At 36.7% G+C, this 25,233-nt stretch overlaps 3 protein-coding genes across 4 annotated transcripts in view; all 3 read right to left on the bottom strand.

Moving 5' to 3' along the window:
* Window positions 1-1,697: 1,697 nt before the first annotated feature.
* On the bottom strand, window positions 1,698-4,896 carry LOC142972893 (antichymotrypsin-2-like). Its single transcript, XM_076114300.1, has 9 exons — window positions 4,753-4,896; window positions 4,209-4,312; window positions 4,026-4,065; window positions 3,740-3,943; window positions 3,569-3,667; window positions 2,988-3,128; window positions 2,677-2,886; window positions 2,382-2,523; window positions 1,698-2,196 (listed from the first exon to the last, which is right to left on the bottom strand). Exons 1-9 carry the CDS (start codon window positions 4,816-4,818, stop codon window positions 2,063-2,065), a joined length of 1,140 nt encoding a protein of 379 aa, XP_075970415.1. The 5' UTR covers window positions 4,819-4,896; the 3' UTR covers window positions 1,698-2,062.
* A 2,678-nt stretch (window positions 4,897-7,574) lies between these two features.
* On the bottom strand, window positions 7,575-12,939 carry LOC142972891 (antichymotrypsin-2-like). Its single transcript, XM_076114297.1, has 9 exons — window positions 12,888-12,939; window positions 10,385-10,473; window positions 10,061-10,204; window positions 9,783-9,986; window positions 9,611-9,709; window positions 9,205-9,345; window positions 8,906-9,115; window positions 8,661-8,802; window positions 7,575-8,038 (listed from the first exon to the last, which is right to left on the bottom strand). The coding sequence occupies exons 1-9, from the start codon at window positions 12,904-12,906 to the stop codon at window positions 7,905-7,907; spliced, it is 1,182 nt and encodes a 393-aa protein (XP_075970412.1). The 5' UTR covers window positions 12,907-12,939; the 3' UTR covers window positions 7,575-7,904.
* Window positions 12,940-13,243: 304 nt separating this feature from the next.
* LOC142972892 (antichymotrypsin-2-like) overlaps window positions 13,244-25,233 on the bottom strand; it is a 33,890-nt gene continuing 21,900 nt past the window's right edge. Inside the window, exons 3-11 of one of the 2 annotated variants that reach the window (XM_076114299.1) lie at window positions 17,327-17,416; window positions 17,003-17,146; window positions 16,726-16,929; window positions 16,554-16,652; window positions 15,821-15,961; window positions 15,519-15,728; window positions 15,240-15,381; window positions 14,462-14,602; window positions 13,613-13,725 (exon numbers count right to left, since the gene is read on the bottom strand). In XM_076114299.1, the coding sequence (XP_075970414.1) occupies window positions 14,466-14,602; window positions 15,240-15,381; window positions 15,519-15,728; window positions 15,821-15,961; window positions 16,554-16,652; window positions 16,726-16,929; window positions 17,003-17,146; window positions 17,327-17,395 (1,146 nt within the window). In that variant the 5' untranslated portion in view covers window positions 17,396-17,416 and the 3' untranslated portion in view covers window positions 13,613-13,725; window positions 14,462-14,465. Of the gene's footprint in view, window positions 13,726-14,461; window positions 14,603-15,239; window positions 15,382-15,518; window positions 15,729-15,820; window positions 15,962-16,553; window positions 16,653-16,725; window positions 16,930-17,002; window positions 17,147-17,326; window positions 17,417-25,233 lie in introns of both variants that reach the window. The other variant, XM_076114298.1, reaches the window with a different exon arrangement.

Raw genomic sequence — 25,233 nt, 5'->3', positions numbered from 1 at the left:
ATTTGCTCGTGTCTCGACTTCAGCATTTTGTTTGTTTTTATAAAAGCTCATTTATTAGTGAAACCGCACTGTGCTGTGCTTTATGAATTTCCTCTGGTGATTTCGGCGCAATGAAATCTTGAAGCAGTAAATTTAATTTTGTTTCGAGTCAAATTAAAAGTCTTTGTAGATTATTGTACTTGTAGATTGTATTTCTAAGTATAGTTAAATTAATTAACAGGTTATTACTTTTTATGTTTATTTATTTATCAATGAAAATATCACATCACAAGATAAATTTAATCTACTGTTTTTAATATATGACCAATATTTATAATTTTATATTTGTAAAACCAGAGAAAGTTCTACCTTCTTTGTTTTGAAAGTAAGGTAAGTTCCTGTATTTGCGCTCGGGTTTTTCGTAAACACAATACGTTGATCACAGAGTGTAGGCGTTAAAAGACATCTGCATTTTTTTTGTTCAAAGTGAATAAGTAAAAATAAGCGGGGCCGTTGTTAGATATTTATTCGTCCCGTAACACCCTGTTTCACTATAAATCTGTGCCGTCTTGAATATAGTTTGCATTATTATGCAAAGTCAAGTGCCGGAGACCGTGGTGTGTGAATAAGAAAACGCTGTGACAGATGCTTTTAAGAACAAACGTTCTTTTTCTTTCCAGCTTTATTGATTAGAAGTTAATCCTATGTACTTCTTATTACAAAAAATATTTATTGTCTTTTTTCTGTTTTTTTTTTAACTCCTGCACTAAGAATTGCTCTTGTGTCGCGGGGACTTTTACAAACATACAAACAACGGACACAGAGTTCAAACAGACCCGAAACAATTACTTGTGGATCACACAAATAATTGTTCCGTGTGGGAATCGAACCTCTGACCTCCCGACGCGGCGACGCGTTGGTAGCGGCGTGGTGACATAAACCACTACGCCACGGAGGTAGTCCATGATTATGACAATGAGATGAGATGTATGCATATAAATAGATATACATAATATCACGCCTTTTTCTAAATGGGTAAGCAGTGACCAAATGTTGCCACTTATGATCCTTACAAACTTCCCTTGCCTCATTCACATCCATACATATTGTCATACAGGACCTTCTTGTTAGTTGTAGTGTAGTTATAAAGTACATTTATTTTAAAGACTGGTCGTTCTCGCAATCCTGTTCGTCATCTATTACGATGTAGAGGGTTTGGGTTGAGAGTGGCAATGGCTTGCATCAATAGACTGATTCAGGCCGGCTCGCTTCTTTAGACAATTGTTAAAATAATCATCTTTTGATATACTTACCTCTACGGTAAGCAACAAAGGTGACCTCAACCATTTAACATTGAAAAGAGATAGAAGAAATAGAAGAGTGCCAGAGACAACAGACCATCATGCCAAAAAAGTTATACAGTCGTATATTGTTTTTGAAAGGCAGTTTTTTACTAACACGACCTAGTATTAGACAAAATATCAAATCTCACGAGGCATTGTTCTGACCCTGTGCAAATTTATAGTAGAAAATTTATTGTAAAATCGTTTATCTTGTCAATTTTTATGTCTATTTACATTCATCTTTTCTTTTACTGAGTATCTCCCTGACAGATAACGTAAAGCCGAAACTGCTGAAATTGATTGAGTCTTGTAAATATATTTTAGATCATAATGAGGGAAAATTAAGAATGTTAATAATATAAATAAAACAATATAACAGTTTACAATGGAAATTATAATTTAAAATAAACTTAACTGATACCTTAGTACAATTTATAATCACTTATTATAATTGATTATTAACATAAATCAACGATCGTGTTTTAAAATTGGCACATAATAAAATAGGATATATTTATTTATTGACAATTTAATATAGTATAATACAACATGTGTTATTAAATATTATAAACATGATAATTTAGTTCCAAAACCCGAGTAAGTATAATTGACAATACATATGAATCAAAGAAACATCAAACTAAATAATAATATTAAGTGGTTTGTTGAAGAACTAGCATCTGTCCTTCCCTGACTTACTAAAAGAGAACCACCACATTAATCAACCATACTATACCTGTTTAAGCTCGGAATACTCCGTTAAATAGAATGTTATCTCTTTCCATCAAAAAGAACACAAACGGATGATCAGCTTTGAATATTTTCGGCCTCGGTGGATGCCTATTGACGGATATAGGAAAACATACGCCAACCTCTGGAAATAGTAAATAAAGTAGATTGAAGTAGGTACTTAATAGCAATTGTTTATTGTTCGTCATCTGCAGATCGTCGCTGATCTGCAGCATTGTTTTTTAGCAGAGTTTACACTTAGAATTGTGTTGCAACGTGAGGCTTTCTACACACATATTCGGTTCGTTATAAGTGATGAAAAAAACTCACTATTGGCAGCAGCTGCTTCAGCGCCTTTCTCATTTACTTCTATGAATGCTTTCTGCACGGCATCAGAAATATGTAGGTGCTCTTCACCATCTATGAGATTGTCCAGTCTTGCTAATGAGTTGAACAATCTTTTTATATTCATCTGAAAAATTAACTTGCTAGTATTGTTTGATTTGTATGCAAAAAAAACCTTGTCTCACTAATGCCTGTTAATTTGGTTCGACAAATAGAAAGTTGAATGTTTCTTTAAGGGTATAGCAACAATACAATAGAAAAACAGTTATACGAGTGTTACCTCTGAGAGAACTATTTTAAGGTCTGTGGTGGTTTCAATTTTAAATTTCGGCAATGTTACTTCCACTTCACAAGTGCCCATTGTAGTGAGACCCTTCGTGAAGGCAGCGGGGTCTTTTAGTTTCTCAATGAGCGCGTCAATGCCATCATACTGATTCGGAAGCACTACCACGAACGATGTCTCACCTCCTTCATACTGCATTTCTAGAAACTGCATCATAATAGATATTTATAGAACACAGTAATGCGTTGTTTCTTCTTAAGTATTTATGTGACAAAAATGAGTTCTTCTTCAAATTAAATTGTTGTTACCTTAGCATCGAGTTCGTCGCTTTCACCATATTTAAAATCTCGTCGTTGGTACATCATAGGTATGGTGGACGTTTTATCTTTAGAGATAAAGAAATCTAAATTCCGAGTCAGAGATTTCTTAAATTTTTTCTTCCAATTTCCCTTAAATAAATAACATCGTCAAATGTTTCGTATAAAGTAAAGACCAGTCTTACCAATGGATGTGGCATGAGTATAACGACCCTATGCCTTAAAACAAAATTACTCAAAGGTATGTAATTAGTACTACTCGGGATACTGCTTTACAATGCTGCAACTTTACAAGGGCTGCTACACACAGTGGACTCCGGCACACCCGGCGGCATGGCCGCAGTTGGTGACGGCGGTTACGCTGCGTGCCGGCGTCAATTGTTGCTCATTTGAGCGATTGATTCGAACATTTGACAGCTCTGCGTGGCATGTACCGCCGGCATGTATGTAGTAGCCATTAAAGAGCCTTACATTTTTAATTTCTGATTCAGATTAGCTCATTACACGGACACTCGATCGTGCATTCTAAGGAGCGTGTCTTAATAAAAAATAATAAAATGAATACGAGTTACCTTGAAGTATATGGCGTTGACAAGAATCGCAAAGGTGTCGCCCTGAATCTTGCTGGGTTCCACTAAATCTTTTATACGCTTATTTGTGCGACCTTCCACCTGCAAATTATTTTGTTTGTTAATGGAGCTAAGTGTCACCAGATAAGACAGAAGTATATGAACTATATTTACCCAGGCATTAATTTCAGCGGCAGCTTTTTTTTGGTTGTCAAAATTAATGTTTTGTACTTCTGAGTTAAATACATCTTTGGATAAAATAGCAAAGTCGCGTTTTAGAGTGTAGCCGTTACGAACATACACTTTGTTAGCTTGTTTCAATTCCACGCCTCTTACCGACCGAAGTCTTGCGTTCACGTCCCGAAATACTGCTATGGTCTGTACACATGAAATTTTATTATAGATATTGATGCAATAGGTAACCACGTTATGCATCGTAATAAATTGTGTCTGTACTTACGACGTTGTCGTTGGGCATTCCAATGGCACTGAGTATTTCAATGTATAATAGAATACGGGAATTAACGCGAACACGCATTTTACCTTAAAATGCATTTTAAGGTAAAATGCGTGTTCGCGTTAATTCCCGTATTCTATTATACATTAAACATGCAACGCGAGAGTTTAAAAACTGAGTATTTCATCGTGTGAGTCTCCCACTGAGGCCAGCGCTAGTTGTGCCAGAGGAGATAGTACCGAGAATGCTGACAGCACACAACTCTTACCTGTTTCAATTTTCGCTACTTCCTAAAAATTAAAATATTACTTACATTAGAACTCAATAAAGATGAATTTGTGGTGTGCGACATAAAAATTTATTTGAGATAACTAGCTGACCCGCGCAACTTCGTTTGCGTCATATAAGAGAGAATGAGTCATACAAACTTATTCCCGTTTTTGTGACATTTTTACTGGTACTCTGCTGCTGCTACTGGTAACGTAATGTTGTATAGTTTATAAGCTTTCCTCAATAAATAGGCTATCCAACAGTATTTTTTTCAATTCGCAACAGTAGTTCCTGAGATTAGTGCGTTGAACTAAACAAACAAACTCTACAATTTTATAATATTAGTATTGATTAGCCCAGGAACAATCGCTCTACGGGCTTTCTGATAACTTTTCCGAATTAAGAACATGCACGTTGATCCCGAGATTCCTGCATATGAAAGAAATATAATTAAGCTTACATAGAACATTTTAGCAGTGAACTGGTGGTTCCCTGCCTTCAGGAGTTGTTCCGCGTAGTCTGACATCGCTGCGGTCGCGAGGATTAACACTGGGAAATAAAAAAGAAAATATTATTGTAATAATGAGAAAAATAATATTTAATATTATTTCCTATTAAAAGCTCAACATGGTGTGACAAGCTAACATTAATCATTTCCCATTGATCGACCATCGATCGATTATGTTTAAGCATGCATTTAATAAGCGACTAATCGTTCAATCGCGTGTCCACCTAGTAAGGTTGCTTTAACATTATTATACAATGCCAACTGTGCAACAATACCTATATTATTACAAAAATATAATCCATACATGTAAAACTCAAACGTGACTGTGACTGACTGATCTAGTGATCTATCAACGCACTGCCCAGACCAATGGACGGATCGGGCTGAAATTTGGCACGCAAGTAGTTGTTATCATGTAGGCATCCGCTAAGAAAGAAATATGATAAATTCCACTCCTGTGGGGATAAAATAGGCGATGAAACTTTGCATGAAACTTTTCCAAATTTAATCTTTCCATGCATAAAGCTACTATGACGTAAGTATCCCCTAAGAAAGGATTTCAATAAATTTAATCCCTAAAGGGATTAAATAGTGGATGAAAATTTGTATGAGACTTTGTATATTTTGAACCGATTGGGCTGAAACTTTGCTTGCATAAAGCTACTATGACGTAGGCATCTCCTAAGAAAGGATTTTGTCAAATTTTACACCTAAGAGGCTAGTTTATAATATGAGTATAACTTAGAAAACTGCCTCTGTGGCGCGGTCGGTAGTATATGCGACTGCGGTGCGAGAGGTCTCGGGTAGGGATTGCAATCCGGTATCACTTTCAATCCGGCCGGATCCGATCGGATCCGGCCGGATTAGAGACTGCTTAGTGCTTATACATAGTTTGCCATTTTTGATGAATGGGAGGTATGGGCAAATGTATATGAGGGTAAATGTACTTTGATTTAAAAAAAAATAATAGGTATAAAACATTTTATCATAAGGAATAATATCATCTTTAATTATAACATTTTAGTATTAATTACTATTTTGTTTTCACCGAATGAAATTTTAAAACTACATATTCTATATAAATTAATTATCAGTCTTAGTTATTAATGTAATTATCTGTAAGTACTAACTACCTACTAGACTAGAGCAATAATAACATTAGATTTTATGGATATTACTTAACGAAAATAAGAAACTATTTTAAATAACAGAACAATCAGTTTAATTATAGACAACAATCAACAACATGATAATTAGTTTAACAGACTTAACAATCAAACATTTCTAATATGTGCCTATAAAATCAACTTTAGTCATTCATAGAAAAAGCATTTACTTGCTGCAGTGCAGTGTAAAGTTCAAGTACTTGAATCAATAAAACAATCATTTTTGTGTCTGAAAAAAAGATCTAAGGTAACATAATATTGATAGTTCTATCCCCTAATCTGCTTCTGATGGAACTACAAATATAACCCGTGGCTAGGAAAGCTCTTTCTGCCTTAACATAATGATATTATGGATTATCTTTTCGCGATTTTGAGGTTTATCGGATCCGGCACCGGATCCGTTGCGTCAGTGCCGGATCCGGCAGTTCTAGAAACACGCCGGATTGCAATCCCTAGTCTCGGGTTCGAATCCTGGGTCGGACCAAAAAGTCTTTTCTGAGATTTTCTGTTAAGAATTTCTTAGAGATTGCCCGGAGTTAGGAAGTTGAGGTCGAAGACCTCCGTGCCTCAGAGAGCACGTAAAGCCGTCGGTCCTGCGCCTGACCTCTCACTGGCCGTGTCGGTTATCCGTCCCACCAAACTATGAGAGTGATGGAATAGAGAGTGTACCTGTGTATTGTGCACACACTTGGACACTATAAACAAAGTCCTGCACAGATGGCCAGTTTCAATGAAACTGACCGCCGTAGCCGTATATCGGCTAGGAGGACATTATTATTATTATTATAACTTAGAAAAGTTACTGGGGTGTTGACTCGGTTTTGCATGCACGCCTAGTCTTTAGCAACCAATCAACAGGATCAGTATGTGTTGCTTAATATTTTGGTCATCGCGACCAATGCGATGTCGGAGCCTCACGTAAAACTTCTTCTGAAAGCAGAGAACCACCAGTTCACTGCTAAAATGTTCATTATTATTCAGTTCAATTTAATAGTCTCTGTTATATAAGACTCAAAAATACAAGTATGACTAATAATAGTGTAATACAAAATATTTTGCAGGAAGTAGTTAAAGCCCAAAAGGGTAAGAGCTGTCAGCGTTCTCAGTACTGTCTCCTCTGGCACAACTAGCGTTCTATAAATATCTATTATGATGCAGTTTCTAGAAATGCAAGTGAAGAAGGTGAGATATCGTTCGTGGCAGTCCTTCCAAATGAAAATGACGGCATTGAGTCCCTCATTAAGAAACTAAAGTACAGCATAGTGGCTTTCAAATAGTTGTCAACTGAGATACGTGATAAACCCCCAGGGGGGATCAGGATCCTTTTTATGTCAATACCGATTTCAACTTTCAGCTTTTTGCAACTTAAAAAAAAAAATAAAATTGCGTTTTATCCACATTTAAGACATCAGTAACACCGATGTACTCTTTAATTAAACTTGAGCTTCAGTGATTATTAAATAACATTATACACTCTACGCGTCAAAACGTTTCTCAAAAATATCTTTAAATGTTTATTTAGTGTATGTCAAATAAAGTGTCTTGTATATCAATTTTAAATCATAATGAGGGAAAAGAACAATGTTAATTGTATAAATAAAACAATAGTTTATAACGGAAATTTTATTAAAGAGTAAAGGAAACTGATACCTTCGTACAGTTTATAATCACTTATTTTATTGGCTAATAACGTTATAGCATAATACATTAAATCATTATTCAACAAATAAATGATCGTGTTTTGAAAATTCAATTTAATACAGTATAATAACAACATGTGTTATTAAATATTATATATTATGAACATGACAATACATATGAATTAAAGAAACATTAAACTAAATTAGGTTATAACATGTTTTGTTGAAGAAGTAGCATCTGTTCTTCCCTGACTTACTAAGAGAGAACCATTACATTAATCAACCGTACTATACCTGTTTACGCTCGGAATACTCCGTTAAATAGAATGTTATCTCTTTCCATCAAAAAGAACACAAACGGATGATCAGCTCTGAATACTTTCGGTCTCGGTGGAAGACTACCGACAGATGTAGGAAAAGATATGCCGAACTCTGAAAAAAATAGACTTAATTACTTTAAAGCAACTATTAACGTCCATCTCGCTCTGGTGCACAATTTCATTCGACTTATCATCAGCGACTTTGTTTCCAGAAGGGTTTACACCTAAAATTGCGTTACAACGTATGCTTGCTACACACACATTCAGTATATGACCGATAAAACCGTATATGCATAGTTGAATGTTCAGGAAAAACTACCGTTCGATTTCGTCGCGCCTAAATGTTTAAACCGAAATTTTGCGTTCGGACCCGAAGGAATTACCCGATCCCCGAACAAGTGAAGTTATTGTTTCGTTGTTGAATAAATACTGCCGAACCGAACGTGTCGACCCGAATATGTGTGTAGCAATGCGCATTCGCAAAGTAAAAATGATGCATCACGAGAACTTGTAAATTGACCCACATCACCTTGTTTGGCTTGTGGTAGGTAATACTGGTAATATAAAGATAATGACGCATGAAATAGCATTGCAGTTATTCGTATTGCATGTTTCTCCAGTACGAATGCTCATTACATTGATTCGCCGTTTTGTATTAGAGGTCATTAGTGTGTTAAAGATCAATGAATAAATTTAAACTGGAGCTAGTTGTATATGTGATGAATAAAACTCACTATTCGCAGCAGCTGCTTCAGCGCCTTCCTCGTTTACCTCTATAAATGCTTTCTGCACAGCATCAGAAATATGTAGGTGCTCTTCACCATGTATAAGATTGTCCAGTCTTGCTAATGATGTGAACAATTTTTCGATATTCATCTGAAAAGTGAACTTACTAGTATTGTTTGAATTATATGAAAATTCCACGTTTCTTTAAGGGTACAGAAACATTACAATAGAAAAACAACTGCACAGGTGTTACCTCTGAGAGAACTTTTTTAAGGTCTGTGGTGGTTTCAATTTTAAATTTCGGCAAAGTTACTTCCACTTCACAAGTGTACATTGTAGTGAGACCCTTCGTGAAGGCAGCGGGGTCTTTTAGTTTCTCAATGAGCGAGTCAATGCCGTCATATTGATTCGGAAGGACTACCACGAACGATGTCTCACCTCCTTCATACTGCATTTCTAGGAACTGCAACGTAATAGATGCTTATAGAATAATGCAACGCATTGTTTTCCTTCCTGGAGCATTTACTCTGCTCCAAATTAAATTGTTGTTACCTTAGCATCCAGTTCGTCGCTTTCGCCATATTTAAAATCGTCTCGTTGGTACATCATAGGAATAGCGCTTGTATTATCTTTCGACGAAAAGAAATCCAAATCACGAGTGAAAAAAACATCAAAACGTTTTTTCCAGTTACCCTAAAATTAGTAATATCATTAAATGTTTCGTATAAAGCAAAGACAACACTTTTCTTTAAATGAGACATGCTGCTAGCACCCTATGGCTGACCATAATAAATTAATGACCCTAAATCCCTGCAGGGTATGCTCGGGATGAAACTTGATAATGAACAACTAAAAGAGCGTTGAGCATTAGATATCTCGGTGACATAAGCCTCATTTACACGGTCAGTCGATCGCGCAATGCGGATTTTTATCTTAAAATAAAATGAATATGGGTTACCTTGAAGTATATGGCGTTGACAAGAATCGCAGCGGTGAAACTGGTAATCGTGCTGGGTTCTACTAAGTCTTTTATACGCTTATTTGTGTGATCTTCAACCTGTAAATTATTTTATTTGTAAATTGAGCCAACTGTGTCATAATAGAGACGAAGTGTACGAAATAATATTTACCCAGGCATTAATTTCAGCAGCAGCTCTTTCTTGGTCGCCAAAATTAATGTTTTGTACTTCTGAGTTAAATACATCTTTGGATACAACAGCAAATTCATGCTTTAGAGTGTAGCCATCACGAACATACACTTTGTTAGCTTGTTTCAGTTCCACGCCTTTTACTGACCGAAGTCTTGCGTTTACATCCAGAAATACTTCTTTGGTCTGTGTATAAAAATAAGATTCTTTTTTAACGAGCTTGATATATCATATCATTTGATTACGAAATAAATACTGACCACGTTGTCGTTGGGCAGTCCAATGGCACTGAGTATTTCATCGTGTGAGTCTCCCACTGAGGCCAGTGCTAGTTGTGCCAGAGGAGACAGTACGGAGAACGCTGACAGTACACAACTTTTGCCCTTTTCAATATTCGCTACTTTCTGCAAATTTTAAATATCGTTAAGTCATATAATTTTAATAAAACTCAATAAAAAAAATTATGTAAGATCTATTAGCCCAGGAACGGTCGCTTTACGCGCTTTCGGGTAACTTTTCCGAATTAAGAAGATGCAAGTTGATCCCGAGATTCCTGCATATGAATGAAATATAATTAAGCTTACATTGAACATTTTAGCAGTGAACTGGAGGTTCCCTGCGTGCAGGAGTTGTTCCACGGAGTCTGACATCGCTGCGGTCGCGAGGATTAATACTGGAAAAATGATTTTGTTTAAAATAATACGATATTAGTATACTTGATCGGAAAAGGCGACTGAGGCATATGGATGATGAGAGTTTGTGTAGACTTCTATGTTTTGTAATCAATCAAGATCTTTCAAGTCATAAATATACCACTACGTTTAGTTGACAAATAACTAGTATGACTGAGGAAAAGTAATAAACACTATATCTTACATTAAGTATAAACATTATTATATCAGGTAAACGCACGTAAAAACTAAAGTGCCGAGGAAACGCTTCGACGGAACTCTAATTATTAGTTAATATATTTACAGTACATGTTCATAGTCCCAGAATTTCGGATAATGAACGGGTCAAAATTCTCTAATTTTCACACGCTAACAGATTATTTCCGATACAAAATCACCTGAGTGTAAAGTTAAGTGTGCCTAAACAGATAAATTTACAACAGTACCAGCGTACTATATTTTATTGTAATAATGTGAAAAATAATATTAAATATTATTTCCTATTAAAAGCTCGACATGGCGTGACAAGCTAACATTAATCATTTCCCATTGATCGACCATCGATCGATTATGTTTAAGCATGCATTCAATAAGCGACTAATCGTTCAATCGCGTGTCCACCTAGTGAATGTTAGGTTGCTTTAACATTATTATACAATTCCAACAATATTAAATAATAAACATTTATGTATATTATGTTCGTTTAAACCATTACCATCCCATTACTGGGCAAAGGTCTCCAAAGTTTAGAGACCGTATATGCCTCGAGTCCACCACGTTGGCCATGCCCTAAAGAAATGCGTTCAATATATTTTAGTTGTGCAAGGTTTTTTCAGGATGTTTCGTTCACGTGCAGCGTTCAGTAAGTGATAATTATGTATTTGTAATACAAGTGAAACTTCGAGTTAACGTTGTCTTGGGTCTGTACCATCGACCACGCACTAGGGGCGCGCAACTTAGATCAATCGGTTGGCATTATTGGTTAAGCCGGCTTTTGACTTATGGATGTATTTTATGTTTTGACATATATAATATTTTTTAGCTCGTCATTTTCTGCAAGACTGCACAATGCCTATAATTTATATATAACATCCCGTACTCAAAAACCGGCTAAATAATTCAAGTCTCGGCGTTTTGGTAGGTACTCAACGTTTATATTTGAGGCTATGGCATACGTTTACATAAAATGGGTCATTACTGAATTGTCGTATTTGGTTTGCAAGTAACTAGATTTCAACCAAAAGCAGATCATCAGCAAGAGCCGGCTAGCCGTGATAACATGCTGTATATCAACTAGAATAGACAATGCGATATAACGGCTTGTGGCTTCCGAATGCTGGTTGACGCCTAGTCATTAGCCAGTATGTTTTGCTTATTTTATATTCTAAAATTTTTTGTATATTTTTTGGTCATTGCGAACACTGCAATGTCGAAGCCCCGTAACACGTAAAACTACTCCTGAAAGCAGGGAACCACTGGTTCACTGCTAAAATGTTCATTGTAAGTTATTATTCAGTTTATTTTAATAGCTTCTGTTATATAAGATTGAAATATACAAGTATGGCTAAGACCACATAAGTATAATGAGTAAATGAGAGTTATAAAATCATTTGAAGGAAGTAGTTAACGCCCAAAAAGGTCAAGAGTTGTGTGCTGTCAGCGTTTTCAGTACTGTCTCCTCTGGCACAACTAGCGCTGGCCTCAGTGGGTGACTCACACGATGAAATACTTAGTGCCATTGGATTAGCAAACAACAATGTGGTCAGTATCTACTTTATAATCAAACGATATGATATACCAATCTCGTTAAAATCTATTTTTTTATATACAGACCGAAGAAGTATTTCTGGATGTGAACGCAAGACTACGGTCAGCAAAAGGCGTGGAACTGAAACAAGCTAACAAAGTACATATATGTTCATGACTTTGCTGTTGTATCCAAAGATGTATTTAACTCAGAAGTACAAAACATTAATTTAACATTTATTATAGAAAGAGCTGCTGATGAAATTAATGCCTGGGTAAATATTATTTTGTACACTTTCATCTAAATCAGTGTTCCACTTAGCTCAGTTTACAAATAAAATAGTTAGCAGGTTGATAATAGACGCAGCACGATTACCGGACAAACCGCCACGATTCTTATCAACGCTATATACTTCAAGGTAGCCCATAGAGTCAACCTGGGTAACTTTGAATCATTTGGGTAACATTGACAGTGAGAATTTGAACTAGTTTCGATTATTTTTACATATAAAACCAACACAATTGATAAAAGTTAGCAAAAGTAAAATAAACCTTGATCAATTGTGTAGCAATTTTCACAAGAAGTATTAAAATCCTAACCGTACTGTACAATTTTAAAGCATATGAATGCGTAATCAATTAAGTTTCGATTTATAATAAACAAACTTACCACACCAAAACAGGTTCATTGTATCTTCTCTGTATGTTCTCGTCGAACGATAGATCAGCAATTGAATCTCTACGCAAGCTCTGATCCTTTTTATATCAATACGGATTTCAACTCTGTGTTTTGCGGTCAACTTATAATTTAAAAAAAAAATGCGGTTTGCCCCGTAGGTACCAGTAAAACCAATGTTCTCTCTTAGTGTGTGTAGTAGACAATGTAAATATGTTTTTTTAAGATTTTAATGTAAGCTACATTTATGAAACTTTCAAATTAAAATAAGGGGAATTGAAAAACATTGTTGATAATAATAAATAAAACAATAGTTTATTACATTACAAATATTTTATTCGAAGGTAAAGAAAGCTGATACCTACTTATGCAATTTAGAATCACTTATTATTATTAACAGATAACACGATTGTATTATTCGATAAGTAAATTATTGTGTTTTCAAATTGGTACATAATAAAATAGGATATAATTTTTTATTGTGAATTTAATACAACATGTGTTATTAAATACATATTATATAATCATGATCATTTTAGTTCCAAAACGAGAGTAAGTACGATTGACAATACATATGAATTAAAGAAACATTAAACTAAATTATGATATAACGTGTTTTGTTGAAGAAGTAGCATCTGTCCTTCCCTGACTTACTAAAAGAGAACCACTACATTAATCAACCGTACTATACCTGTTTAAGCTCGGAATACTCCGTTAAATAGAATGTTGTCTCTTTCCATCAAAAAGAACACAAAAGGGTGATCAGCTTTGAATATTTTCAGCTCCGGCCGATTATTACCGATAGATGTAGGAAAACATCCTGCGCGAAACACTGGAAAAAAGATTTAAGTACTTAATAAAATTATTAAGTAATAATTATTTAATTACTTAGTGTCGAATGTCGGGTGATTCATGGGCCAAAATAGAGACGAAGTGGATCCCGTCAACCGGGGGACGGCGGCGAGGTAGATCTCGTTAAAGACGGAGAAACGAGCTTGACTCCTACAACCCGAAATGGATACAGACCACCGGAGAACGTTTGCAATAGAAAGCTATGGGGGAGGTCTTTGTCCAGTAATGGGACGATAATATAGGCTCATAATAATTATAATAGAGTGCTCCAGGGGGAAGTCACCCTTCCTCATCTCCGGCTTGCCTAAGTTGGCTGGTCGCAGTGAAAACTGACAAGGAAGTGGACCCCACTTCTGGGTTGCCTTCATTGAGCGTCCATGGTGGAGTCGCGAGAGCAGAGCTCCCACCCTGCTCAGAGGACGGATGCTGAGCGTAAATGGCTATTGTTAGCAAGCCTCACAATGCAACGCAAATTTACGTGTAGACCCTACTGTAAACATTGTTGCTAGTGATAAGTCGAATGGAATTATACACCAGAGAATGGCTGACAATAAAAAAATCCCATTAAGTACTTAAATCATTTCTGTTTCAGAGATTGGTGTATCTATTCCTACAGCTGTCGGTAGTCTTCCACCGACACCGACAATATTCAAAAGAAGTAGCATCTGTCCTTCCTTACTAAAAAAGCACCACTACATTAATCAACCGTACTATACCTGTTTAAGCTCGGAATACTCCGTTAAATAGAATGTTATCTCTTTCCATCAAAAAGAACACAAACGGATGATCAGCTTTGAATATTTTTGGCTTCGGTGGATGTCTACCGACGGAGACAGGAAAATTTGCTACGCGAAACACTGAAAATAAAATTTAAGTACTTAATAAGTAGCAACTATTGTCTTTTTTTCTCTGGTGCATTATTCTATTCCACTTATCACCAGCGACAATGTTTTCAGTAGGGTTGAGACCCAAAACTGCGTTGCAACGTGTGACTTGCTACACACACATTGGGTTTGGGACTAATCAGCCTAGCCGGGCGATAAAACCGTATATGTGTAGACGAATGTTAAAGAAAAACTACCGTTCGATATCGACCGCGCCTAAATGTTTATACCGAATTGTTGCGGATCCGAAATAATTACCCGATCGGCACAAGCCGAACAAGTGAAGTAATTGCTTTAAGTCGGTATTGATGTTCGATAAATACTGCCGAACCGAACGTGCCGACCCGAATATTTGTGTAGCAATGCGCATTTGCAAAAGTAAAAACAATGCATCACGAAAATTTGCAAATTGACCCGCATCGACCGTTCTTCCACATCACCTACTTTGGCATAGAGATGCCGAATAATAAAAAAATAATGACGAATGTAATAGCATCGCAGTTATTCGTATTGCATGTTTCTCCAGCACGAATGCTCATTAGTGTGTTAAAGATCAATGATGAACAGAATTAAATTGAAGCTTGTGGTACATGTGATGAATAAAACTCACTATTGGCGGCAGCTGCTTCGGCGCCTTCCTCATTTACTTCTATGAATGCTTTCTGCACAGCATCAGAAATATGTAGGTGCTCTTCACCGTATATTAGATTATTTAGTTCTGCATATAATGAGAACAATTTTTTGATATTCATCTGAAAAGTTAACGTACTGGTATTGATTGATTTATATGCAAAAAACCTTCCTTGACAATAATACCTGCTGATTTTGGTCAGACAAAATTAGGGGTACAGGAACAATACGATAGAAAAAATATCTACACGAGTGTTACCTTTGAGAGAACGTTTTTAAGGTCTGTGGTGGTTTCGATTTTAAATTTCGGCAACGTTACTTCCACCTCACAAGTGCCCATTGTAGTAAGACCCTTCGTGAAGGCAGCGGGGTCTTTTAGTTCCTCAATGAGCGAATCAATGCCGCCATATTGATTCGGAAGAACTACCACGAACGATGTCTCACCTCCTTCATACTGCATTTCTAGAAACTGCACCATAAAAGATATTTATAGAACACAGTAATGCGTTGCTTCCCTTACTTATAAATCCTAATAACCGCACCCAATTAAATTGTTGTTACCTTAGCATCCAGTCCGTTGCTTTCACCATATTTAAAGTGATTGCGTTGGTACATCATAGGTATAACGGATTTCTTTACTTCAGAGGAATAGAAATCCAATTCGCGAGTGGAAAAAGCATTAAAACGTTTTTTCCAGTTTCCCTAAAATATTCAATATCATTAAATGTTTCGTATAAAGCAAAGACCAATCTTTTTAATGAATAAGTCATGCCTACTACCACCCTATGGCTGGCCATAATAACTTAGTGGTGTGTAGTTAGTAAGTGTATCCCGTATTGACCCTAAATCCCCGCAGGGTATACTCGAGATAAAGCTTGGCAATGAACAGCTTCTTCTTCTTGTCGTATGGTTAGTGGTCAACCTAGTGTCAAAGTTGTTCAAGCCGCCCGAAGGCCTTTGACACGGCTTAACGACTGTTATCGTAGTAGATAACAACCGGGACCTACTTTTAACGTGCCCTCCAAAGCACGGAGACGCCCAGTTGAAATACCACTATGCGGTCACCCATCTATGGAGTGACCGCGGCAAGGGTTGCTTAACCCACAGATCGTTTACCGACCGCTGAGCGCAACTGGCTTCGGGCGCCTCATGATGACAATGAACAGCTAAAAGAGCGTTTAGTATTATTTATCTCGTTGATATAAGCCTCTTTAACACGGTCAGTCGATGGCGTATTCTTAGGTACTTAATCTTAATTATCTTAATATAAAATTATAAAGTGAATATGGGTTACCTTGAAGTATATAGCGTTGACAAGAATCGCAGCGATTTCTCCGTTAAACGTGCTGGGTTGCACTAAGTTTTTTATACGATTATTTGTGTGAAGTTGTACCTGTAAATTATTTTATTTGTAAACTGAGCTGATTGTATCATGATAGAGACTAAGGCTACCGAATAATATTTACCCAGGCATTAATTTCATCAGCAGCTCTTTCTCGGTTGCCAAAATCAATGTTTTGTACTTCTGAGTTAAATACATCTTTGGATACAACAGCAAAGTCATGGTTTAGAGTGAAGCCATCACGTACATACACTTTGTTAGCTTGTTTCAGTTCCACGCCTTTAACTGACCGAAGTCTTGCGTTTACATCCAGAAATACTTCCTTGGTCTGTGTATAAAAAATTGGTATGTTTTTAACGAGCTTAGTAAACCGTATGTTTGATTATGAAGTAGATACTGACCACGTTGTCTTTGGGCAGTCCAATGGTACTGAGTATTTCGTCACGTGTGTCTCCCACTGAGGCCAGCGCTAGTTGTGCCAAAGGAGACAGTACGGAGAACGCTGACAGCACACAACTTTTGTCCCTATCAATATTCGCTACTTCCTGCAAATTTATATACCGTTATGTTTCTAAATTTGTGGTGTGCAAATTGAAAATTTATATATGATTATTTATTAGCCCAGGAACGGTCGCTCTACGCGCTTTCAGGTAACTTTTCCGAATTAACAACCTGAAAGTTGATCTCAAGATTCCTGCATATGAATGAAATATAATTAAGCTTACATTGAACATTTTAGCCGTGAACTGGAGGTTCCCTGCGTGCAGGAGTTTTTGAAGGTTGGAGTCCGACATCGCTGTGGTCGTGAATTAATTCTGGGAACACAAGGGCAATCACTACTGACAAATTGGGTCTATCCCACTTGTCCCGTTGAGTTGTCCCGTGACGGGACAACTGGCACTATTTTGTCCCAGTTGTCCCGTGGCGGGACAAGTGACACTGTTTTGGTGCCAGTTGTCCCGTTGCAGAAAAATCACGGGACTAATGGGACAGACGGAAGGGTCAAAACAACTGGTTCAATTGAGTTGTTGTGTGACAACAGGTACTTGGTACTTTGGTAAGATAGCAGATTATGAATTGTACGCTTATCTATGTAAACTGTAAATTCACAAGAAGCTTTTTTTTTACCATTTAGGCTTGTATAGTAAGCAAACTCGCATATACCCTTTTAGACAGTTTTAGTATAACAAAGATGTAATGGGACACAATCCGGTAACTATCCCTGTGTACACTTTGAGTATTATTACTAAGATAAAGGTTTAAATACCTTTGGTTTTACAATTCATCTACACAAGTATAGTGCATATTCCATTTGATATCTCAAATCCTTTGTTAAAATGTCCTAGTTTGTATAACGTCTGCTATCTTACCAAAGTACCAAGTACCTGTTGTCACACAACAACTCAATTGAACCAGTTGTTTTGACCCTTCCGTCTGTCCCATTAGTCCCGTGATTTTTCTGCAACGGGACAACTGGCACCAAAACAGTGTCACTTGTCCCGCCACGGGACAACTGGGACAAAATAGTGCCAGTTGTCCCGTCACGGGACAACTCAACGGGACTAGTGGGATAGACCCGACAAATTAATAGAAAGTCGTAAAAAAGGACATCGACATTTTTTTCATGGAAACTTAAGTCACAATTATTATTTTTTATGTACAACAGTATAATCTAGTATTTTCTAATGAGTATAATCAAATATATAGACAAATATCTTTAAATAACATCATGACCATCTCTCGTATGATGATGCCCCGAAACATAAAAGAACGCGGTATGTATAATATGGCTACCCATCCACAGACCAACCTCATCAAGCGTAGTAGCTGGACCTGAGAGATCGATCCGCGCAGCTGTTGTTATTTAATCACGAGATCCTTAATTTACGCATATTTTTTTTTTATTTTAAACTTAAAATACAAATTTGTATAAAGGCGGACTTAATGTATCTTTGTGATAATAATATAGTGTTCAAATGGTGGATTAGATAAATTAATAACTGTACTATTATTAACTAAAATTTAAAAATATTTTTAGTGATGTAAGTATTTCTTACACCACTAAACATACAAACATACATGTCCGGGTTACGGCAAAAAAAATCCCCGCCATTTACGTCATTGTATTCCAAGTAGTTAATTTGAACTACTATTTTCCTTATTTGAGAACATCACTGGCTTTCGACAATTTTGAATACGTGGTGTGAAGTTGTGATTCAATGAATAGCACATATTGGTTGATGAAAGATTACTGAGGTCAATATTTTATCCAAAAATTAAAATATTTTTAGCGGTGTAAGTATTTCTTATAGTTGTAAGTAAATATAACAAGATCAACAAAACCGTAGGAGTGATAATTCAATTTTAATTGTGACTAGGAAAACCATTTGACGGCAAACATACAAGTCCGCGTTACGGCAAAAAAAAAATCCCCGCCATTTACGTCATTGTTTTCCAACTAGTTAATTTGAACTACTATTTTGCTGATGTGGATGCGGAGGTGCTTGTGTGGAGACAGCGCGAGCGCACTTCATATCGCTCTTGCCCCGTCGCATCAACTTGATACATTATTATTACGTTTTTGGGATGAAAAATAACATAGGCTAGAAACCGATTTAATAAGTATAAATCAGTGTATCAGATATAAATCAGCAGTGGTAGCTGAATGCTCTAAGTTGCGCGCCACAAGTACGTGGTCGACGCGACGGTGCGAACCCGAGCCAACACACCATTAACGGACAATAACTCGAAATTATACTTGTATTATAAATAGTTATCACTTGCACCAAGGGTGAACGAAACATCCCGATGAAACCTTGCACGCCTATATTAAATGCATTTCTTGATGGCATGTAAAGACCCCGCACTTGGGCCAACATGGTGGACTCGAGGCATTAACTGTCCCTCAAGTTTGGGAGGAGACCCTTGCCCGGCAGTGGTAGTAATAGATAAAAAAATATATAAACGTTTATTGTTTAATATTGTTGTACAGTGCCTCGATTCTCTACTACTATCGACTACCGACAACCGAACTGTCATCGAAAAATTTTGTATAAAAATCTGATCAGCGCCTCTGACGGGTGTCGTAGGAAACATTTTGGCAATACATTCTAAATGTCAAAAATTCGATAGCTAGCCGGTTGTCGGTAGTCGATAGTGGTAGAGAATCGAGGTACAGTGCCTCGATTCTGTACTACTATCGACTACCGACAACCGAACTGTCACCGAGAAATTTTGTATGAAAATCTGATCAGCGCCTCTGGCGGGTGTCGTAGGAAACATTTTGGCAGTACATTCTAAATGTCAAAATTTCGATAGCTAGCCGGTTGTCGGTACTCGATAGTTGTACAGAATCGAGGTATTGTAGCTCAATTCTCTACTACTATCGACTATCGACAACCGAACTGTCATCGAGAAATTTTGTATGAAAATCTGATCAGCGCCTCTGACGGGTGTCGTAGGAAACATTTTGGCAGTACATTCTAAATGTCAACATTTCGATAGCTAGCCGGTTGTCGGTAGTCGATAGTGGTAGAGAATCGAGGTACAGTTAGCATTGTATAATAATGTTAAAGCAACCTTACTAGGTGGACACGCGATTGAACGATTAGTCGCTTATTAAATGCATGCTTAAACATAATCGATCGATGGTCGATCAATGGGAAATGATTAATGTTAGCTTGTCACGCCATGTTGAGCTTTTAATAGGAAATAATATTTAATATTATTTTTCTCATAATTACAATAAAATATAATAAGCTGGTACTGTCGTAACTTTGAGGTGATTTTGTATTGGAAATAATTTGTTAGCGTGTAAAAATTAGAGAATTTTGACCCGTTCGTTATCCTGAATAAATTCTGGGACTATGAACATGTACTGTAAATATATTAATTCATAATTAGAGTTCCGTCGAAGCGTTTCCTCTGTACCTTAGTTTTTACGTGTGTTTACCTGATGTATTATTGTTTAAACTTGATGTAAGACATAGTGCTCATTAGTTTTCCTCGGTCATACTAGTTATTTGTCAACTAAACGTAGTGGTATATTTATGACTTGTTAGAGCCTGATTGATTACATACATAGAAGAGCAGATTGGTGCGTGAAATGGATAATATATCACGCAAATGCAATCGAATTGTATTCACGTCACGTATTCAAAGGTGGATCTTATTGAACACCCGGTCATTATGGAAAAACTAATGTATGTTTGCGGTTCTTCTCGCTGAAATTGGTTTGGAATTGTTTTTTACGAATAAGTACCTAGATAGTAATTAGCTTAGTAAGTTTTGAGGTACAATATATTTTACAAAATACATCAAAACTAAGTTACTATAATTGATAATATTAATAAATTTCTGGTTAATTGTAATAAACGTTAAATGTAAAATAATGTATTATAACATGTCAGTCAGTGCCGACAGCTATCTTGTATTAACGTGGGCGCGCTGAAAGGGAAATTCAAATAAAGATTATTTACATTACAGTGGGAATGAGATTCTGCTACTTCCTTTGATACACTGAAACAAGGAAAATTCAAACGTGAAATTTTGACGTTGTGTTCGTTTGAATCGGCATAAAAAAATGTGTTTAGAGGGTCTCTAAAACGTAAGAAAAAAGTTTTTGCCTCGTACAATAGGAAGAGTAAGAACAATAAAAGTAAATTGAAGTTGGATAGAATTTTCGCTTCGCGAGTTTTAGTGGCCGATTTGGCGTAACGAGTTTTTACCGCCTTTACAACTTTGCAAGTTTTCACAGCAAAGTTCACTAGGTACAGTTTTTGTACCGACTGAGACGATTGCAAGTCTGTCGAAGTTTGCTCGGTGGTACCGTAATCTACCACTAAATGAAACTTGCTTACGGTTTCCACTAGTTTCTTACTATTCGCAAGCGTTAGATTCAAGTCACTACAATCGGACAGCTTTGATTGCTGTCTAACATCGGAAATCTAATCGCCAAGATTTAATCAAATTCAAATAATATTTCAGAATATAGAACTGTATTATTATTTTAGGTAATATGAAATTGTCACTAGCAGATTTTTAGTAAATAATTTCGATCGAGTATAGTTAAATATAGTTCGAGTCGGTACTATCGGGCGACGAGTATTCGGCTGACAGGACACACCATAAGTACCGAACTTACGCGGCAGAATGTGTGCTATATTAGTAGAAAAGTTGCCGCTGACCTTACAAAACCCTTTAACCCCTTTATAATAGACTGCCTCTGTGGCGCGGTCGGTAGTGTATGCCATTGCTGCGCAAGAGGTCTGGGGTTCGAATCTCAGGTCGGAGTAAAAAGTCTTTTCTGAGTTTTCTATTAAAAAACGCTCAGCAATTCCCCGGAGTCGGGTAGTCGAGGTCGCAGACGGGAAACGGAAAGCTGTCGGTTCTGCGCCTGACCTCTTACTAATTTAGCCGTCTCGCCGGGCTATGAGAGAGGGCAAAGGAACAGAGAGTGTACCTATGAGTTGAGCACTCATTTGGACACTATAAACGAAAATGTCCTGCACAGCTGGCAGGTTTCAGTGAAACTGGCCGCCGCCGCATCGTAGCCGAACATCGGCCAGAAGGATATTATAATAGATACATATTATTATATAGACTTTAGTTCTATAATCACATCCGAAATGGCAAGCTCCGTCCAATTAACTTTCAACTTTCAATGGATATCAAAATTTACATCAACGAAAACAGACCGAAGTTATTCTTTGTCGAAATGGTGCTCTTTTGTATGGAAACAATTCGGAAATATAAGCAATGTTTTACGTAATTGATACGTGACGCAGCTTTGTAAAAGTCGAAACACCATTTACCGGTTATAATTACGGGTAAGAAATTTAAAAAAGCCCTTTAACTCTAAAATAAATAGGAGGATCTCCTCCTACTCTATTCTATAGTCAAAGAGCTTCACCACAGAGGAAGAGTAATTAGCTAGTTAGTCTTCCTCCGTGGTGAAGTGCTAGTGGAAGATTTGGGTTGTTGAGCTGACCGTCTCCGTTGAATTAAGATAAGAGTTGTTAAGCCCTGTCTATGTCTTCAGCCGGCTTGAATCATTTTGACAGTAAGTCTAACCATACAACATAAACCTAATACTCAGAGGTGCAAAGCATATCTAATTATTTTAATACGTTTCTACGCGTTTGACACGTTGATACAAAATAATAAATAACAGCCACAAATCTAAGCTAATTAGTTTCCAATCAAAACAAACCTTTATATTGAAAACCATTATTTAGAAACATCGTAGCGCTAATGTACGCTCATAATGTAAATTAGTATTACGATACGTTTGTTACCAAATCGTAGGTACGACGTACCGGGGCAATTCCATCTCGTGGCGCCATTTCGCCCTGAACACAACCGCAAACTCCGGTAATTGGTAGCACTGCGCTCGGATATTGCTTTTTGATGTTATGAAACAACAAATTTCTGCAGAAATCAATATCACGTTAAAATTTACCAATATTATTAGTATTACTCATAAGATATATCGATAGGTACTAAAATTCATTTCTGTTTACCTACTTCGTATCAGCCACTAGTTGTGAAACTTATGCACTAGTGGTTATCTTCTTTGATAAATAAATTGACAGCAAGTGTATCTATCATTTTTTCAATATTCAGCTTACTCGCAAGTGGTGACAGCGGCCATAAAATAATTAAATGGGCGAATGGCCTGAGGTATATTTTTGAATAGGTCGATTCGAACCAATGATAAAGCGAATCCTTTTCGTAAGTCGGATTTGGACTCATATAAAAAAATTAAGAATTTCAATCGAGAATCCGTACAGGTGAGAAGAAAAGTGGTTGTTGACAAAATGCTATATAGTATAATAATATGTTTATTGTAGGGACACTGCTGACGCTACGATATTGTGCATCAGGCGCAAGCTTTTGATACAGGTGCGGCAGTCGTCTTCCCGCACTTACTTAGTGTGCTCGTTTTGTTAGTCATTAATATATAGTAGTATATAATAATCTGGTACCAGGAAATGTAATGTATATCGATTATCATGAAGCAGTTTATTTTATCCTCGATACCCCTGTAATTAAATATTATTTTATTTCAATAATAGCCCTGGGTTAGAGAGTTTATATTATTGAACTAGGTTATACCACTCAGTAACAGTATTTTCCTTCAATGACTGTAACTGGTCCTATCGTGCATTGAGAAACAGTTGTAACATTTAAAGGTACGTACGATACCTTATTTGCTACCCGACCGACTTATTAGTCCACACGTGACCAAGACTGGTCAAATGTTGAGCAACGTATTGTCAGGTATCGTACGTAAGCTTTAAAATTGTCATGACGTTTAAGACAATTAAGTAGGATATATGAATGTGTGAAAAAATATAGAGCAGTGATAGCCGAGTGGTTTAAGTTGGCACCTCCCACGCAAGTGGTCGCAGGTTCGAATCCGAGGCAACACACCAATGACTTTTCGAAGTTATGTGTGTATTAGAAATAATTATCACTTGCTCTAACGGTGAAGGAAAACATCGTGAGGAAACCTTGCATGCCTAAAATTTGTTTAATACATTTATTGAGGGCATGCAAAGTCCCCAACCCGCACTTGGCCAGCGTGGTGGACTCAAGGCCTATCCCCTCCCCCTCGTTCGGGAGGAGACCCTTGCCCTGCAGTGGGACAGATATGGGTTATTTAAAAAAAAAAAAAAAAAAAAAATATGAATGTGTAAAAGCCGCAATCGTTCAAAAACGTTAATAAAAATATTTAGTTTTTTGTGTTAATTGAGTACAAACTTTTACTTATAAGTTATTTGGGCTACATAGAGATAGCTGTTCAGTATGGATTCAGGGCAGGCTCGAGCGATTGTGTTTCACCCGATAACAACCTGACCTCACCTGACCTCACTCCAAATGTAATTTAAGTCGATGTGCTAAATTCCATTCGAAGCTTTTATTTGTATATTTCCTTATATTAAAGAAACATAATATCTATTATAAGTTCCAGTTACCTTCGCTATACAGAATTATTATTTTTTAGTAGACAGTCCGTTCGCGACAACTTCTTTGCCATATCTATTACAAAGTGTTTATCACGGCCATTATTTCTATACCCATTACGTTTGAAAAAAGTCCGCAGTAGATATCAAGAATGGTTTTATAACCAAGTCTTTGTACGTCTTTGTTTCCCATTACATGTAACTAATAGGTGTAAGGAGCAAGCTAGCGACATACCTTACTAAATGTACGTACCTTATTAAGATTCATTGCAAGTAGTTACTTGGAACTTTCCGTGTTAACCTGGCTTCGGGTTAATGTTATTAATTAATTACGGCTCTTATCTTGCCAGTGTTCTGTTCTCTTATTCAATATTTAAACTGTGTATTACCGTTATAAGTGGCCTTGCTGGCAATTAATTTTATTAAATTACAGTGTTATAGCTTGGCTTATTATTACAGACGGTTGTGTATTTGTACGGAATTATTAAGATAGAAACCTTGTTTCTTTAGGTACTCCCAGATTTTATCAAGTAAGCTTGTTTTTAAAAATATACTTGTAGGTAAGATGAAGGAGCTACAAATAAGTTTTCTGTTAGTTTGGGTCTATAGACTTCGTAGCATGTCGCGTAGCTTTCGTAGCAATTTCGGAAACAACTTTAATTACA

Source organism: Anticarsia gemmatalis, chromosome 5 (assembly GCF_050436995.1).
Source record: "Anticarsia gemmatalis isolate Benzon Research Colony breed Stoneville strain chromosome 5, ilAntGemm2 primary, whole genome shotgun sequence".
Lineage (NCBI taxonomy): Eukaryota > Metazoa > Arthropoda > Insecta > Lepidoptera > Erebidae > Anticarsia > Anticarsia gemmatalis.
The sequence above is the reverse complement of the archived record's forward strand: the minus strand, read 5'-3'. Positions and strand labels throughout refer to the sequence as shown.